The sequence below is a fragment of the Pecten maximus genome, chromosome 5 (genome assembly GCF_902652985.1).
Source record: "Pecten maximus chromosome 5, xPecMax1.1, whole genome shotgun sequence".
Classification (NCBI taxonomy): Eukaryota; Metazoa; Mollusca; class Bivalvia; order Pectinida; family Pectinidae; genus Pecten; species Pecten maximus.
In genome coordinates this window covers 37,381,041-37,399,133 of record NC_047019.1, presented here as the reverse complement: position 1 = coordinate 37,399,133, position 18,093 = coordinate 37,381,041, and the positions used below count along the sequence as shown (strand labels likewise).

The following is an 18,093-nucleotide window of genomic DNA, read 5'->3' as shown; positions in this document are numbered from 1 at the left end:
AGTTAGGCATAGATTGGCAGAGACTGAAGTTGAATTCGTGAATCAACATAACAAATATTTTAACCCTCCAGCAATCGCTATATACATACATTGTAGTTGTTCTATGACTTATAGTGACAATCATGGATTCTTGGATCAGCACAAAAAGATAAATGAATTGAGAATTTCCAAAAAAAAAGAATATTTTGTCGAAAGTTTGATGTAATTTATTTTAGCAGTTCTTAAGAATATTTGTTGAAAGGTTGTTGTGATTTTAGCATTTCCAAAGAACATTTGTTGAAAGCTTATGATTTTGTACAGCAACTCTAGAGAACATTTTTTGAAAGTTTGTTGTAATTTGCTGCAGCAATTCTAAAGAACATTTGTTGAAAGTTTGTTGTAATTTGCTGCAGAAGTTCTAAAGAACATTTGTTGAAAGTTTGTTGTAATTTGCTGCAGAAGTTCTAAAGAACATTTGTTGAAAGTTTGTTGTAATTTGCTGCAGCAATTCTAAAGAACATTTGTTGAAAGTTTGTTGTAATTTGCTGCAGCAATTCTAAAGAACATTTGTTGAAAGTTTGTTGTAATTTGCTGCAGAAGTTCTAAAGAACATTTGTTGAAAGTTTGTTGTAATTTGCTGCAGCAATTCTAAAGAACATTTGTTGAAAGTTTGTTGTAATTTGCTGCAGCAATTCTAAATTTGTTGAAAGTTTGTTGTAATTTGCTGCAGAAGTTCTAAAGAACATTTGTTGAAAGTTTGTTGTAATTTGCTGCAGAAGTTCTAAAGGTGATATCATGTCTCCCCTTTGAATGAAGGAAAATATATTTTTTTAGTACGGTTCTAGTTCTGGTTTTTCTAATTATTTCTTGTATGGGTCATAATTTCTGAACACTTGAAAGATATCAAATTTGCAGTATACTTGCATCACCTGATGTTGATGTGCAGTGCACTGCCATTAGGTCAATGTGACCTTGATCATATGATCAAAAGTACAGCAAGTGCAAATATTTCAATAATTTTTGTCTGGTCGAAATCTTTTCCTAAAGATATCAAAATGAAAGTTGCTGTATACACTCACTGACGGAATGAAGTGCTCCAACATTGGATTGTTGTGGCTGTGACAGTCAAAGGTGAAACAAGTAGGAATTTTTCAAATTCCTTGTCTAGTCAAAAACTTTAAAAGATATCTTACTGAAAATTGATGTTAACCTTTCTCAACCACTGATAAAGTGCAGTGCTGTCATTGGATCATTACAGCCTTGACCCAAAACCATTATTTACAGGTCAATGGACAATTAAGTGTAAACAATTCAATGCCTAGTGAGGAGGACTATTTTTAGGTAAATATGGTACTTAAAACTTTACAATACAATAACAAATTTATCTTAATCATATCCAATACATTTAAAGTAAGGGGGTTCATATATAGTAATCATTTGTGCATCCATCTGTGATCAGCTTGTGTACAAGATATCTATGAACCCCCGGATGTGATATAAAGTTCATATTCACACCATCAAGTTCTACAACTGATAAGATTTTCGCGGTCAAGGTTAATTTAAGTAACATTTGTCCACTTAAAATAATACAGCTTGTGTACATGTACTTAATCTCGTAAGCCGCTAGAAAAATTTATTTCATATAAACATAGTATCACAGCATCAAGTTCTACATCTGATTAGATGTTGGTGGTCATCAGTCAAGCCTATGGTTACACTTGACCTCTTAACAAAATAAACAAGATTTGATTTCAGAGGGATTTTTGTGCCTAACATTGAATAACCTCTGTTGGATCTCTGTTCGACTGATCTTTTCTCTACATCCTCTTAATTATTTGAAAGCAAGAGCAACCTTCATTTGAAATCCGAGAAAGATCTAACTCCAAGAAAAAGCAAAAAGCTGATCAAATTCTAGAAAGATTTATAAAAAATATTTTTAAAATATCAATAACAAATTTCATCTCTCAAAATTCAAATGGCCAACTAGCTGTCAGCCATCTCATTTTCTGGTCAGTCCAAAAATTAATCGTGCACAGCTATGTACCAAGAGAAACCTACATAACTTTTGAGTAAGATCTATTCAGAATGTTCTGAGAAATAGCAAGAGGAATCTTTTAACTGTGAAATTCAAAATGGCAACCTGTCGGCCATTTTGTTTTACTGATCAGTTTTAAACAGGAACATTCACAATTAAGGACCAGGGGACTCTATATCCTGTGTGTGGTGCTTTGAAATTAGGTCACTGTTACCCTGTTTCAGGTTGTCAAGGTCAAGGTCACAAGTTACTATTTATAGAAGTCTTTGTAATTGCTCTAGCAACTTAATTTTAAAACAGAGTTTGGTCAAACTTCACGTATTGGTAAAGTATGAGGAAACAAATGTTTGATGTCGAATGATAGGATTTAAAGTGTTTGTAGTGATGCCTTGTTAATTAGATCTTATCTCCTTATTTTGATACATCCAATCCCTAAAAGCAAATACATTTTTCAGGTACACAAGAGAAATTTTCAGACATAACCTGTGCTTCAAACACGTAATAAGTTGCCAGGCATTCATGATACCTGTCATGTGTAAGGATAGAAACAAAAGACTTGGGGTGGTTACAGCACTTTATTTCAAAGTCATGACCTTTTAAGGTTAAATAATGCAAATTTTCTAATGTGTAAATATATAAGTGATGAGAGTCCATCAAGCTTAACTGTAACATTGGCCAATCTACAGCTGTGTGCTACACATTGAAGCTAACGATCCATAAAAATTGGCAATTGCTAGCTGTGTTTATTGGCGAAAATGACTTAATGATAAATGAAATAGGAATGCTGGTATATGAAATTTTGATGAAAATGCATATTTCCAAGGATATTTTATATTTTTGGCAATAATTTACACAACATAGTATTGTTTTACATTTCTTTTTACTAGAGGGGACTATAACATCTATCCAAACATTGCATGTTAGTGTCCAATCATTTTACCAAATAAAGCAAATTTTGTAAGGTTTGAGGAATTTATCTAAAGCACTTAAATTTCTCAGAGAATATATTTTTCAACTCATTCTCTTTAATTTAGGAATTTATCATTGTATTGCAAATTTCACACGTGGATTAATTATACCAAAATATAACTGGTGAAATAATTTCTTACACTTATTGAAAAGTGTCCGTGTGAAATTCAAACCACGCCAACATTTACAAAAACAAAACTAAAAATTTGACTCAAAACTATAGCACATACGTGTTGGTAAAAACAACACTTTAATTTACAAAGAATTCAATCAAGTAAATGTACCATACTTGTACATGTATAATGCTTGAAACAATGTAAATGATCCTCAACACACCAGTCAATCATTCAAAACATCATAGTCATCTTTAATACACTGATGGCACTATCATATTAACACATTATTTCATAATGCAAAATTCCTTAAATAAATCATGATATTAGATGCTGATAAGAGTGAGTAATAACAATCAACATAATAGAATTTAAATAACAATGTTATGTATACACAAACACAAAAAGGAACTGGAAACAAGACTTATATATATTACAAAACAGATCTCATAAACATGTCGAAGAATTCATTTTATATTTGTGCACTTAATGTTTATACCTGCCATAAGCCAAGGCATGGAAGGGTTAACAATGAACACCTTATCATATCATATTACAGTTGTCCGAGGATGTATATGTAACAATTAACACTTTATCATAGTAGACTTTATCATAGTAGATTACAGGTATCCAAGAATGTACATGTACAAATGAACACTTTATCGCTCAAGGTTACAGGTGTACATGTAACAATGAAAACTTTATTGTTCAAGATTACAGGTGACAAAAGGAGTAACAATGAACAATTTATCATATTAGATTACAGTTGTCCGAGGGTGTACATGTAACTTTATCATATTAGATTACAGTTGTCCGAGGGTGTACATGTAACTTTATCATATTAGTTTACAGATGTCGAGGGTGTACATGTAACAATGAACACTTTATCATAGTAGACTTTATCATGTTAGACTTTATCATGTTAGACTTTATCATATTAGATTACCGGTGTCCATAGGAGTAACAATGAACAATTTATCGCTCTCTAGATTACAGGTGTCTGAGGGTTATATGTAACAATGAACACTTCATCGCTCAAGATTACAGGTTTTCAAGTATAAGGGCATAACAATGAACATTATATCATAGTAGCTAGTCCTTAAAAGGGGATGAAATGAACACTCTTTACATTTCATTATTACAGAATTTGATCCTGGATAATTGCACATTTCCATTTTTCAACCCTTACATAGCTGTCATGAATTCAGATTCACATAGGGACCATGGTGTGGATATATAGGTAAGATCGGAGAACTCGAGCCTGCTGTTCTTTTAACATGTCAACATTTTTAAGAAACAGTTCTATCAAGTACCAAAGTTTAGGAATATATTTTTCTTTTAATTCTGAGCTACCTTTTTCTTTTATCAAAAATGTCAGTGAAAATTTCTAAACATAAAGATTTGGCTGAACAAATGCACATGATTAAACAATATATCTTTTACATTAAATTAACGGTTCCTGCCACGCCTCCAACACATAACAGAGACAGCATTGTCTATAATGTCTACATACCAGTGTACAGTAATAGTGTTGGTGGTGTTTCAGGAAAAATCAGTTTGGTCCCAGCATAAAAATAATAATTTATGTCACACATGTACTTTGTACATAACAAATGAAGAAGAGTTTACTACAATGTCACATAGGGAACAAATGAGAAGAAAATTCAGTGGAAAACCACCATGATATCAAAGGGATGAAAGTTAACCCCAAATCCTACAGATGATTTAATTCACAACTGCAGGGTATAGGATGAAAAGAAGAGAAAGCGGATTCCTATGTTTGACTGCAAGTTATAGTAATGAGAATGTGTGTTGTGTACCATTAATAGTAATGAGTGTGTGTTGTGTACCATTAATAGTAATGAGTGTGTGTTGTATACCATTAATAGTAATGACTGTGTGTTGTGTCCCATTAACAGTAATTAGTGTGTGTTGTATACCATTAATAGTATTGAGTGTGTGTTGTGTACCATTAATAGTAATGACTGTGTGTTGTGTCCCATTAACAGTAATTAGTGTGTGTTGTATACCATTAATAGTAATGAGTGTGTGTTGTGTATCATCAATAGTAATGAGTGTGTTGTGTACCATTAATAGTAATGAGTGTGTGTTGTGCACCATTAATAGTAATGAGTGTGTGTTGTGTCCCATTAATAGTAATGAGTGTGTGTTATGTACCATTAATAGTAATGAGTGTGTGTTGTGTCCCATTAATAGTAATGAGTGTGTATTGTGTCCCATTAATAGTAATGAGTGTGTGTTGTGTACGATTAACAGTAATGAGTGTGTGCTGTGTACCATTAATAGTAATGACTGTGTGTTGTGTACCATTAATAGTAATGACTGTGTGTTGTGTACCATTAATAGTAATGAGTGTGTGTTGTGTACCATTAACAGTTATTAGTGTGTGTTGTGTACCATTAATAGTAATGAGTGTGTGTTGTGTCCCATTAATAGTAATGAGTGTGTGTTGTGTATCATTAATAGTAATGAGTGTGTGTTGTGTATCATTAATAGTAATGAGTGTGTGTTGTATACCATTAATAGTATTGAGTGTGTGTTGTGTCCCATTAATAGTAATGAGTGTGTGTTGTGTCCCATTAACAGTAATGAGTGTGTTGTGTCCCATTAACAGTAATTAGTGTGTGTTGTATACCATTAATAGTATTGAGTGTGTGTTGTGTCCCATTAATAGTAATGAGTGTGTGTTGTGTCCCATTAACAGTAATGAGTGTGTTGTGTCCCATTAACAGTAATGAGTGTGTTGTGTCCCATTAACAGTAATGAGTGTGTGTTGTGTATCATTAATAGTAATGAGTGTGTGTTGTGTCCCATTAATAGTAATGAGTGTGTGTTGTGTCCCATTAACAGTAATGAGTGTGTTGTGTCCCATTAACAGTAATGAGTGTGTTGTGTCCCATTAACAGTAATGAGTGTGTGTTGTGTATCATTAATAGTAATGAGTGTGTGTTGTGTACCATTAATAGTAATGAGTGTGTGTTGTATACCATTAATAGTAATGACTGTGTGTTGTGTCCCATTAATAGTAATGAGTGTGTGTTGTGTCCCATTAACAGTAATTAGTGTGTGTTGTGTACCATTAACAGTTATTAGTGTGTGTTGTGTACCATTAATAGTAATGAGTGTGTGTTGTATACCATTAATAGTAATGACTGTGTGTTGTGTCCCATTAATAGTAATGAGTGTGTGTTGTGTCCCATTAACAGTAATTAGTGTGTGTTGTATACCATTAATAGTAATGAGTGTGTGTTGTATACCATTAATAGTAATGAGTGTGTTGTATACCATTAATAGCAATGACTGTGTGTTGTGTCCCATTAACAGTAATTAGTGTGTGTTGTGTACCATTAACAGTAATTAGTGTGTTGTGTACCATTAATAGTAATGGGTGTGTGTTGTGTCCCATTAATAGTAATTAGTGTGTGTTGTGTACCATCAATAGTAATGACTGTGTGTTGTGTCCCATTAACAGTAATGAGTGTGTGTTGTGTACCATTAATAGTAATGAGTGTGTGTTGTGTCCCATTAATAGTAATGAGTGTGTGTTGTGTACCATTAATAGTAATGAGTGTGTGTTGTGTCCCATTAATAGTAATGAGTGTGTGTTGTGTCCCATTAATAGTAATGAGTGTGTGTTGTGTCCCATTAACAGTAATTAGTGTGTGTTATATAACACTGTTGAACTCTCTCATGCAACCTATTTTCTGTACAGAATACATCGTTCCATTCAGGTAACATTTTAGTAAAATTAAAATCATAATTATCAATTGACTAGATTAATTGTATAACAGACTTGGTAGTGTTGATATATATATATATGATTAGTAAATACATGTACAGATATATGGAACAAGCATAAAAATGTGTATAATTTCATTCTCTGAACAACTGACGTAACTTATGGTGTTGGGGAGGAGGAACATTGTGACAGTTTAATTTCTAAATCAAAATTTCTTTCTTATTTCACAAAAGAAACGGAAAATAAAACACTGTCAATGCTGATACAGAGAACTGATGTGATACAGAGAACTAGTAAGGTCAAAAGTGTACAATCAAGTCTAAAACCAAACATCATAATGTACCCTGAAAAGGTGTTGTAAACAACAGATGGTACAGATCGATGTTGTAATATTACCGGTTCATTACATGAAGTACAAATATATCCAAAATGCACATACTTTGATTTTGTAATTATATACATTGACATAAAGCTATATACCCTGACGTATATTTAAAGTATAATATTAACTGTAATATATATTAAGTTTATTGAACATCAATCATATTCAATACACCTAAACTGTTTACAGTTTTGCAGTGTTATTTTTTTATTTTTTTTTTGAGAATAAACCCATAAATAGTAATAATAATTACTATAAATATACCCACAATGCAATGCTATACATGTAGGGGAACTACAAGTATGACTGTATTATGGTGGCTGTATCACAGGGAATTCAATTGAGCAAGCCAGTACTTCGTCGTAAAATTCTACAAGTTTGTAAGATTACAGTTAACTTACCAAAATCCTTCAGAATATACCATACACATAATTTAAACCACTAATGACTGAACAAAATGTCCAGCTGTGTAATGAAGGTAACACAAATAAAATAAATACTGTACATGATTAACAACTTCCAAGTATCAAACATTCTCATGACAAAGAATTAACAGATCACCAAAAACTAGCCATTTTTATTCTGTATACTGTATCACTGATAGTAACTGTAAAGGTGCCTTCCCTGGGAACACTCAAAACATTGGAAAAGCTTCTAGGATTTCTCATAAGGATTTTTCTCAATATTACCAGGTATCAGGTATTTAAAATGTGATCAATAACTGACCACCTCACAATATGTGAACTGCTGCCTAACTTACTTAATAATCCTACACAGGACATTAGAGATTAGACAGTGATACAGCTAAATGATGTGGATTCTGTAGGACAACCTATGATTCAGTACTATCTGAGAACATACAATCGTACCACACATTGTCCTTGACCAACTGTTGTATTACATTATTGGGAAGACTTTATCAAACTGCTAATCTAAGATCTTGTTTTTTACTTTTTTGATTTTTTACAGACTACCTTGAGATCCAGACATATTAAAGCGGCTGCCTTTCATTAAAAAAAAATCAAATCGGACCACAACCATTTCAGTGTCAATACCATCAACATATACTGAGAATGAAGTATTATTTACATTTCATAGTCACAACTCTGTTAGACAATTGCTCTTTAAAACAGTGATACCACAAAAAAGGGACTTTCATGACATTTTTAAATCACCTCCACTTTTTATTTAAGTAAACAAAAAGTTTTATAATGGACAGAATTAAACACAAGATTTGGAATTGTCTTTAGTTTTCCCATCTAATATTGTTTCTGCCAAGCTATATATAGTTACAATGTTCTACCAATCTACGTCTGCAGCAGCTTTTTTTCTTTCTTTTTTTAATCAATGAAAATGCATCACTACATTTTGCTATCTTAGAACTTTTAAGCAGATGATGGCGATCAAATATAACAATGATTTCAAATAGTAATTTGTATATTTTTTATACCAAGACTAAGGTTACATTAAATCAATGGTTCGCATGCAGTTATTAGATTAAAAGCTGAACATAGCATACACGCAGAGTTATATAATATCTAGCTATTACAATCGTTTTAGGAAATAAACTTCAGCCGTGATCTAACATAGTCCAGCTTTCTTTCCATATTATTTTCCCAATTCGGTATGGCTTCTCCTATTCTATTTATGCCTGTTCACTAATATCTAGCTGACTTTAACTTTTGTTTTTATAGATAAATCCATAACACTACAGCAACAAGTCAAATAACCATCTGATAATATGTAACATTAACAGGCAAAAATCTGAAAACACACACACACATATATATATACTATTTTCAAAGTCTAATGAAATGGTTATTTATGCCTTAAAATTATTTTAGACATGTGGGCAAATAAACATACTCTCCTACCAGTCCATGGTAGGTGTATAACAATGAGGTCGCAGATAGAGTAGCAAGGCAGGGCCTTCCCAGCATGCATCACAGCCTGACGATTGGTATCACATTAGTTAGGGTCATCTAGTGGTCAACTGATCCTTTCTGATTTCAACACCTTGTGTTCCTGTCAGTATCAAAAATTAATATTTTGTTTATATATTTTCTAAAGCCAGATTTGAAAACATAAAAAACATAATTGCATAGCAGTAAGACAAAACTATTTTACAAATACTAACAACCACCCAAAAGAATTATAGTTTTTTTTTCAGAAATAAATATACTACAGTTGTGGATAATTATTATTCTCCCACCAGGCAAATATTTGTACCATGCATTATCAATGCTGTATATGCATATATAGTTCTGTTTACCTGTTCAAGGGGCTGATGCATGAAACAAATTTTGTTCCTACCATGACAACCATGAAATAAATATTGGCCCCACAAAATTAAACAACTATATACAGCATGATGTATTTAATATCATATGCAAATGTAAACAGTAATCCTTGGCAAATTATGACCTTGAAAGCTACATTGCCTATGACCTTGACTATCTCACCTCATAAGCTTTATCCTCCAGTATCCCAGTGACAGCCACAATCTGGTACTGTTTCGCCTTCAGTCCATGGATACTTCTTCTCACTATCCTCATGATGTTGGAGTTGATAAAGCCATTGAACAGCTGCATCTGTTTCTTTGAGGTGCTTGGATCAAAGATCAACAGTCGTATAACTCCATCCTTGAGTTCTTCCACACCTACAATCGTCCGACTGTGACCTAAAGGAGATTTTATCTTAAGTTAATAGTTTACAATGATATCCTATTAAAAAAGTCTTAAAAAGATATAATACTAGTGAGTATAGTGTTCAAGGTCTGAGCATTGGTTTTCAATCAACCACTTAATAACAAATCAATAAAAATTCTTTTTATCAATTCTAGAATTAGTTTTTACCCTCTGTTGTGAGAAATATATCAATATTGGTGTTTTCTCTGTATTATAGTTTGAAAACCATAATCATGACAAAAATGAAATCTACAGAAACAAGCATATTGGGTATCGTTAAAGCAATAAATGTCCCCTATCGCCTCCCATTAAAATGGTAACAGTGACCTTATCCTAACCCAACATCTCTGAAACTCAACTCTGTCAGAGATATTATGGAATTTATGGTCCTTTATCAGTGTGTGAATCAAAATCCCTCTAGGAATGAAAGTACTAGAGTGCTGACAAACTTTTGTGTTATGTAGACTACATGGTACAAAGGAACAGAGAGGAAACCTAGAGTTCCCCCGCTTTCACCGGTAGGGTACTAGCAAAACAATAAACCTAGAGTTCCCCCGCTTTCACCGGTAGGGTACTAACAAAACAATAAACCTAGAGTTCCCCCGCTTTCACCGGTAGGGTACTAACAAAACAATAAACCTAGAGTTCCCCCGCTTTCACCGGTAGGGTACTAACAAAACAATAGAGGTATAGAGGAATGCCTCATTTTGGTATTGGATATATTGAATTATGGGAAACTTATCACTAGAGATTTGGAGAAGAATTACTAATTATCATTATTAACAGGTTTAACATTCACTGTTATGTCCTTTATTAGGCCAGTGGACAAACTGAAGGATGGAGGAAAGCTTTACCTTGGTGTTGGAGGTATAGAGGAAGTTTGACAGGAGACGGCTGGCAGAAGTAGTCTTTAACCCACTGAAACAGTTTAGGGTGTGTCCCCTGAGGACCAGAAGGGTTGTGGAAATCCAGTAACTGACACCTGTTATATATACATCAGTAATTAATACAAAGGGAAAAAATAAGTTATTCCTAATGATGTATCACAGTAAATAGACGAATATAATTCAAACTATAACAACCAACCAATGTGGTTAATGTAATAATACATATGTTTAATAAAGAAAATTGATGTTATATGGCTTTATCACACTGCACAGTCACATTTGACATAACAATGTGAAGCCATGTTTATAATGAAAATTTATGATGATTTTCTAATGAAAATATCACTATGATGAATACGTCTCTAACATTCTACTGACCTGACTTTGAGTGAGAGAAGAGTAGCAGCGATTTCTGTGGCTCCTATCCATTTAGTCGTATCCACAACATGCCCACCTAACTGTTCACATCCCTGCTTGTCAAACCCCTTTTCCCAGGCTGCTTCAATCAGCCTCTGTATCTTTGGTAGTGAAGGGATCTGGGCCTTATTTGCTGTCAGTAAGAAAACATTCTTCCATTGTTCATGTCTAACATGAATTACTGCTTAATATTCAGAATTCAGAGTTTCCTATCAACAGTTTGGTGTTCTAAATAGTTTACCACAATGAAATGAGTCATATCTGAGACTGACGGATCATCAGTTAAGTTATGTAAAGCATACAACACCTACAAAAAGCAATTAATGTACACATTTCTTCATAATTATTAGTTTAGCTCCATATGATTACATTATGTTACTTTTATGACTAACTGTATGTAAGTATTAGATGATGAAATTTGATATCTGGAGGAAATATAAAGAATGATTGATATAGTACCAGCGATATATTAAAATCTGTCTTTATAATTCCAGCTTTACTGATAATTAAATTCATCTTCTTTTAAACATTCCTTACAAACTGATAGTTTTATATCTTTTAAGGATAGTGAGTCTGCCTACCATTTTTCAACATTCAGAAATATTTGTCGATATTTCACCTAAACATATCCTATGTAACAAATGCAATCCAGGAATACTTACAATTAAACAGTAACTTGCAGTAGGTTGGGTTAGCTGCCATGGCCGAGAGAAGCATCTGAAAGTTTCTGTAGCCACATCCCCAGCCCTTGTCACCATAGGAAGCACAGAAATGTTCCACCGAGTTACACAGATGGAAGTTCACAACACTGGTTGTGGAGGACTTGTAGTATTCCTCCAGGTGACCAATTATACCTGTCAAATAAAATTAGGTCAAGGTGACCAATTATACCTGTCAAACAAAATTATGTCAAGGTGACCAATTATACCGGTCAAACAAATTAATGTCAAGGTGACCAATTATACCTGTCAAACAAAGTTATGTCAATGTGACCAATTATACCTGTCAAACAAAATTATGTCAAGGTGACCAATTATACCAGTCAAACAAATTAATGTCAAGGTGACCAATTATACCTGTCAAACAAAATTATGTCTAGGTGACCAATTATACCTGTCAAATAAAATTAGGTCCAGGTGACCAATTATACCTGTCAAATAAAGTTATGTCAAGGTGACCAATTATACCTGTCAAACAAATTAATGTCAAGGTGACCAATTATACCTGTCAAACAAAATTATGTCAAGGTGACCAATTATACCTGTCAAATAAAATTAGGTCAAGGTGACCAATTATACCTGTCAAACAAATTAATGTCAATGTGACCAATTATACCTGTCAAACAAAACTATGTCAAGGTAACCAATTATACCTGTCAAACAAATTTATGTCAAACCAGCCCAGAAGAACATTAATGAGCATCACTTAAGTTTATCTACATGTTTAGTTTTGTTTAGGGCTACCTGAGTAGGTGAACCCTGGATCTGGTTCAGTGTTTCAAAGTTATCATTATAAATCTCAACAGTGTTTAAAAGATATCATTCTAATCTCAAATCCAAGAGAAGTCTGTCTTAATGCTATGCTGATTTTCCAGTTTTTTGAGTATTGTTTTTTTTTTTTTTTTTTAGAAAAGGCGAGATTATTAATCCCTAAGATTGAAATTTGACATCCAGTCCTAACAAAACCCTGGTAAAAAGTTGTCTTTGTTCTTAATATAACCTTATCAAACCATTATATCTATCTGATCTCACCTTTAGTACAGGAATGGCCATCATCAACACCATTGAGGTCACGACCTTTAAGATTAGCTTTCCTCAGGTGGAACTCTGTGACAGACAGATCACCCTTGGCAACAGCTTTCTCCAAGTTCTTCTCATATTGTTTCTTGTAATTGGTGCCTTCAGCCATACCATACATTGCCTAGAATTTAAATAAAAGAGGCTTTTATTAATTTTTAACTTAAACTTCAATACCAAAGTATATCAGCAATACCATACACTACTTAGAAATCTGAGTTGAGTGGTCGGGTGGTACTGATCATGAGGTAGCACACTTTCCTTTCCCCAAGGCGGCCGGGGTTTAATTCCTCGATTAGATGTGTAAAGGTATGGGGTAACCTACCGAACCACATGGAGTTCTCTCTGGGTATCCAGTTTCCTCCCAAACTAAGACCCCTCGTGCACTTCCATCCCAGCCAACAAGAGTGATTGATATAAGTTTGTATAATTGTTTCCCAATTGTTGTAAAATAAAGACAAAAATATTCCAAATCTTTTATGTCCTCATTCATATGATATTTCCTTTGTGTTGAGTAACACTTAAGACCAGAATACGACAAAACTACCTACAGTTCACTTTTGTTGTAAGCACCTAAGATCAGAAAACTGTACGTATACTTAAAAGTCACAAATGGATATATTATCATTATACCTGCAATGCCTGGAACTCCCGCATCTCTCGCTTTTTCTCCTCCTGCTCAGACTTTCTCAGCTCTGCTGCAAGGGCTTGGTCATTGATTTCCTGAGCTGTGAAAACATGTACAGGTTTTATAGGTATATCATTTTGACAATCTTCATTAGTATATTATTTAATATAATTATTTCTACACATTTCAAAGAATTTTGTTTTCTTACAGAACATGCCATCAAATATGTCACAAACTTTAAAGATTCCGAATATATATTATATGCAAATTAAACGCCCCAAAAAAAAAATTTTTTTTTAGCAAATGCAATTTCAATGTATACCTGGTGTCTGTTCTGCAGAAAAGTGACCATTGACATGCATTTCCAGTACCATGGGATCGTTGAACTCTTGATCACACACCGGACAAGTCACACAATCTGACATGTCAGCTGAGCTTGACATACTGCCACGCCCACCATTCTCTGTGTTCACTCTGTCGGGACTAAGTATATCTAAGTGCTTGGAATTAACATGAATCTGTAGATCATCAGGTGATCGTAAAGTCAAATCACAAAATGGACATGCATATTCCAATATCTTAGCCGAGTCCATAATGTACCTGGAGCCACTGTTATGGTTTTCACTATTCTCTTGTGTATCTCTGGCTCTACATGGACTAAGTATATCTATGTGTTCCCGATTAACATGTGTTTGAATGTCCCCTTCAGACGGTGTACTGAACTGACAAAGTGGACAAGAGAACTCCATAGGGACATTGGAATTGATGTCTGGTTCTACATTGTAGTTGATGTCAGGAACCATGAGCATTTCTGCTCGCCTTGGTTGTAATGATGCACGGATTCCTTGGGGGTCAGGTCGCGCTAAGAGTGGTATACATGATGCTGTCACTCCAGCATCTGAGGAACCTTCTACAGAGCTCTGTCTCGGCAACATTATCTGGACTGGTGATGATATGTCCAGATTTAATTTGGCTCGTTTCCCTGAATCTTCTAGAGAATTAGATCTACTGTTTTGGTTAGCTCCATTCTTCTTTATTGGACTTGTCATCAACAAGCTGCCGAAACCTTTAGACTTTGGTGATCTAGATATATGGGTCTCCTTCTCAGGTGATTCTGTCTCAGCTTTTTCATCCCCAGACGAACCGGGTGAGGTATCCATGAGTTTACCATTACATTCCTTACTGGGACTTTTGTATTCCTCTAAATGAACCTTGTTAACATGTAGATTCATCTCATTTGGAGTGATGCCACTGAGATCACAGAACGGACAGCACACGTCCTGGTCAACATGGTCCATCATGATGTGTGCCCGCATGTCCACCTCAGTCATACCTGACTGACCGCATATCAGACAGGTAAACTGGGCATCATCATCTAAATCCATCTTTTCACCACCACCCTCCGCCATCACTGCAATATACAATTCACACACATGAAACTGTGATAAAATATATATAACTTAGGTAAAATCTCACAAAAATGAAATTAAATGTACCTCACATATATACCACCTCACACAGATAACATGTATTCATATGTAATTTGTCAAGTAGTAATAACAACAATGAGTCACCTGTTATGACATGCAGGCAGATATAGCAGCCATATTCTTTTCCCGCTCTTGCACAGGTTAGTTTTAAAACAACTAGTTCAAGATTGTTTTGCATAAAAGAAAAAGGTAAAACCAATCACAACAAATAAGTACAAATGGACAAAGAACATAATGGTACTCCAAGAAGTGTTACAGCCAAAAAGCTTGAAAAATGTACTTGAAAAGGAAAGGGTCAGGGTGGCTTGTACATTATACATTTTTTTGTAAGTGCCAAATACAGTCTCTGTCACTCAGCTGATGAAGCATATGCTACTTTGACTAACAAGTAACAAAAAGTAGATATGTGGATTAATCACGCCAGACAATGGGTTCGATTTCTATCAGGGCACCCGACAAGAATGTTTTTCCCTGTTCTTTCACATTGGCGCTAAACCAAAATTTCATGGTAGTGCTATTGAGAGTCTCAGTTTGAGATTTAGGAAATCTTAAGAAAAAGAGGGGGAGTAGTGAAAAATGCACCGTTAGATCGAGTAGCAATTGTACATGTATGTAGATCAAGAGTTAAATATAAGCTTAGTCTTTGTTACCCAGCTGACAGAGCATGCTTCTTTGGCTCAGGAGGTAGAGCTGTCAATGGTTATCACGCTGGAGACCAGGTTCAATTCCCGTCTCAGGGGCACTAGACAGGAATATGTTTTTCCCCTTTTCTTTCACATACTTGTTGTAAAAAAACATTGTATTTTACGTACAGTTCTGATGAATCCAGGTTGTTATCCTCCGGAAGGCCTCGTGCCTTAACATAGGTTAGACCTCAAAGCAATACAGACGTATATTCCTGTCGTTGTTGTTCTGTCTGATTATTTATAATCGTCATACAGACACAATAACTCATGCCCACTCCTGTCATATTACACCACTCGATTTCACAACACATGTATGACAATGAACTTTTAATTGCTGTATGATATCACAGTAGGCCTAGTATTCAGGACTCCAACCTCCAATTATTTATATTGATTCTGGTATATATATCTTGTGCTTATATTGTTATATTATATAGAATTATGCACATGGGATTTTTTACAGACTGTGAAATTCATCAAATATTATACAATAAATTCGGGCTAAAATCTTACAGATAGAAAATTACAAATAAATTATACTGTATACTGTATGATCTGCACATAAAAAGATGCAATGTCAATATTAGCATTAACTATCTACGACTTGTGATAAGCAATGAGTTAGCTTAACCACGTATTTTAATAAATTTTATCTACACGGAACCTTCCGGATGAGATAAAAAAAAAAGTAACTGCTATCTAATTAACATCTATCAAAGTAATCATCATGTCAACAGATGGTCCTGTTAGACGATGCCCGGTCCAGCAGCTGAATCTGAAAGTAGCGGTAACCACATGGCAATCAGAAATACCTTTTTACCTGGAACTATATATCACGCTTCAATGCGTAGTGCTATTACAGTTGGACTGCATGTGTAGGTCCATATAAACAGAAGGGGTACAGCATCGTTGAATGAAATCTTGTGAGGTTGGCCTAATGTGAAAGCAAAAAATTCTAGGTAATCAATATAAAAATATAAACCAACCAGTGACGATCTCTTATTAGCCGACACACACCAACCACTGCCATCAAAACAAAACTTTAATGTAAAAACTAATTAATTAGTGCAAAGCCAAATCCGGATACTTGTTCCGGGTTTAACGCCGGTATACACATGTTAAAAGAGTTCGAGAAAAATAATAACAAAAAGTGCTGACAATGTTTAATATCTTAAATATCTATAAATATCTTCTTTCACTGAAATGTACAATACAATACAATTCTTTATTAACGAATTCCGGCCCACATGGGGCAATGTAGGAAATACAATCACAAAGAGGTAGAGTGGCCAAAAGACAGATGAATGGACATGCATATAATACTAATATACATGTAAATTACAAACACATAAACAAAATTGATCACGGTGTCTGGTGATTCCATTCGGATGGTTACCATTCTGGTTCTCATTTTGAGAACGTGGTATTTCAAGGATCTTAATTGGAAGACGCGCGCTTGTACTTCAGTAATACCCGACCTGATTTTAGTTTCCTAGCTTGTGGTTCAAGTTCAATGGATTTTAATTTATTATCTTTTTGTGGTAGAATTACAGTTTCGTTCATACATGTCGTTATAATCTTGTTTCTTTAATTTAAGTTATACAGAAAAAATAAGTGGGGGATCGATGTTATACCGAATAACATTTTTGTAGGGGATGTTTATACCGGAAAACATATGCATGAGATGTTATACCGGAAAACATATACATGGATGTTATACCGGAAAACATATGTAGGGGATGTTATACCGGAAAACATATGTAGGGGATGTTAAACCGGAAAACATATGTAGGGGATGTTTATACCGGAAAACATATGTAGGGGATGTTTATACCGGAAAACATATGTAGGGGATGATATACCGGAAAACATATGTAGGGGATGTTATACCGGAAAACATATGTAGGGGATGTTATACCGGAAACATATGTAGTGGATGTTATACCGGAAACATATGTAGTGGATGTTATACCGGAAAGTATATCTAGGGGATGCCATACCGGAAAACATATGTAGGGGATGTTATACCGGAAACATATGTAGTGGATGTTATACCGGAAAACATATACATGGATGTTATACCGGAAAACATATACATGGATGTTATACCGGAAAACATATGTAGGGGATGTTATACCGGAAAACATATGTAGGGGATGTTATACCGGAAACATATGTAGTGGATGCTATACCGGAAAACATATGTAGTGGATGTTATACCGGAAAACATATGTAGGGGATGTTATACCGGAAAACATATGTAG

The 18,093-nt window shown here is 34.3% G+C and overlaps 1 protein-coding gene across 1 annotated transcript; it reads right to left on the bottom strand.

The window, feature by feature from the left end:
• Positions 1–2,574: 2,574 nt before the first annotated feature.
• On the bottom strand, positions 2,575–16,797 carry LOC117327955 (zinc finger-containing ubiquitin peptidase 1-like). Its single transcript, XM_033885216.1, has 9 exons — positions 16,650–16,797; positions 13,976–15,064; positions 13,659–13,753; positions 12,981–13,149; positions 11,892–12,083; positions 11,191–11,362; positions 10,780–10,907; positions 9,701–9,918; positions 2,575–9,263 (listed from the first exon to the last, which is right to left on the bottom strand). Exons 2-9 carry the CDS (start codon positions 15,060–15,062, stop codon positions 9,228–9,230), a joined length of 2,097 nt encoding a protein of 698 aa, XP_033741107.1. The 5' UTR covers positions 15,063–15,064; positions 16,650–16,797; the 3' UTR covers positions 2,575–9,227.
• Between the last annotated feature and the right edge of the window lie 1,296 nt (positions 16,798–18,093).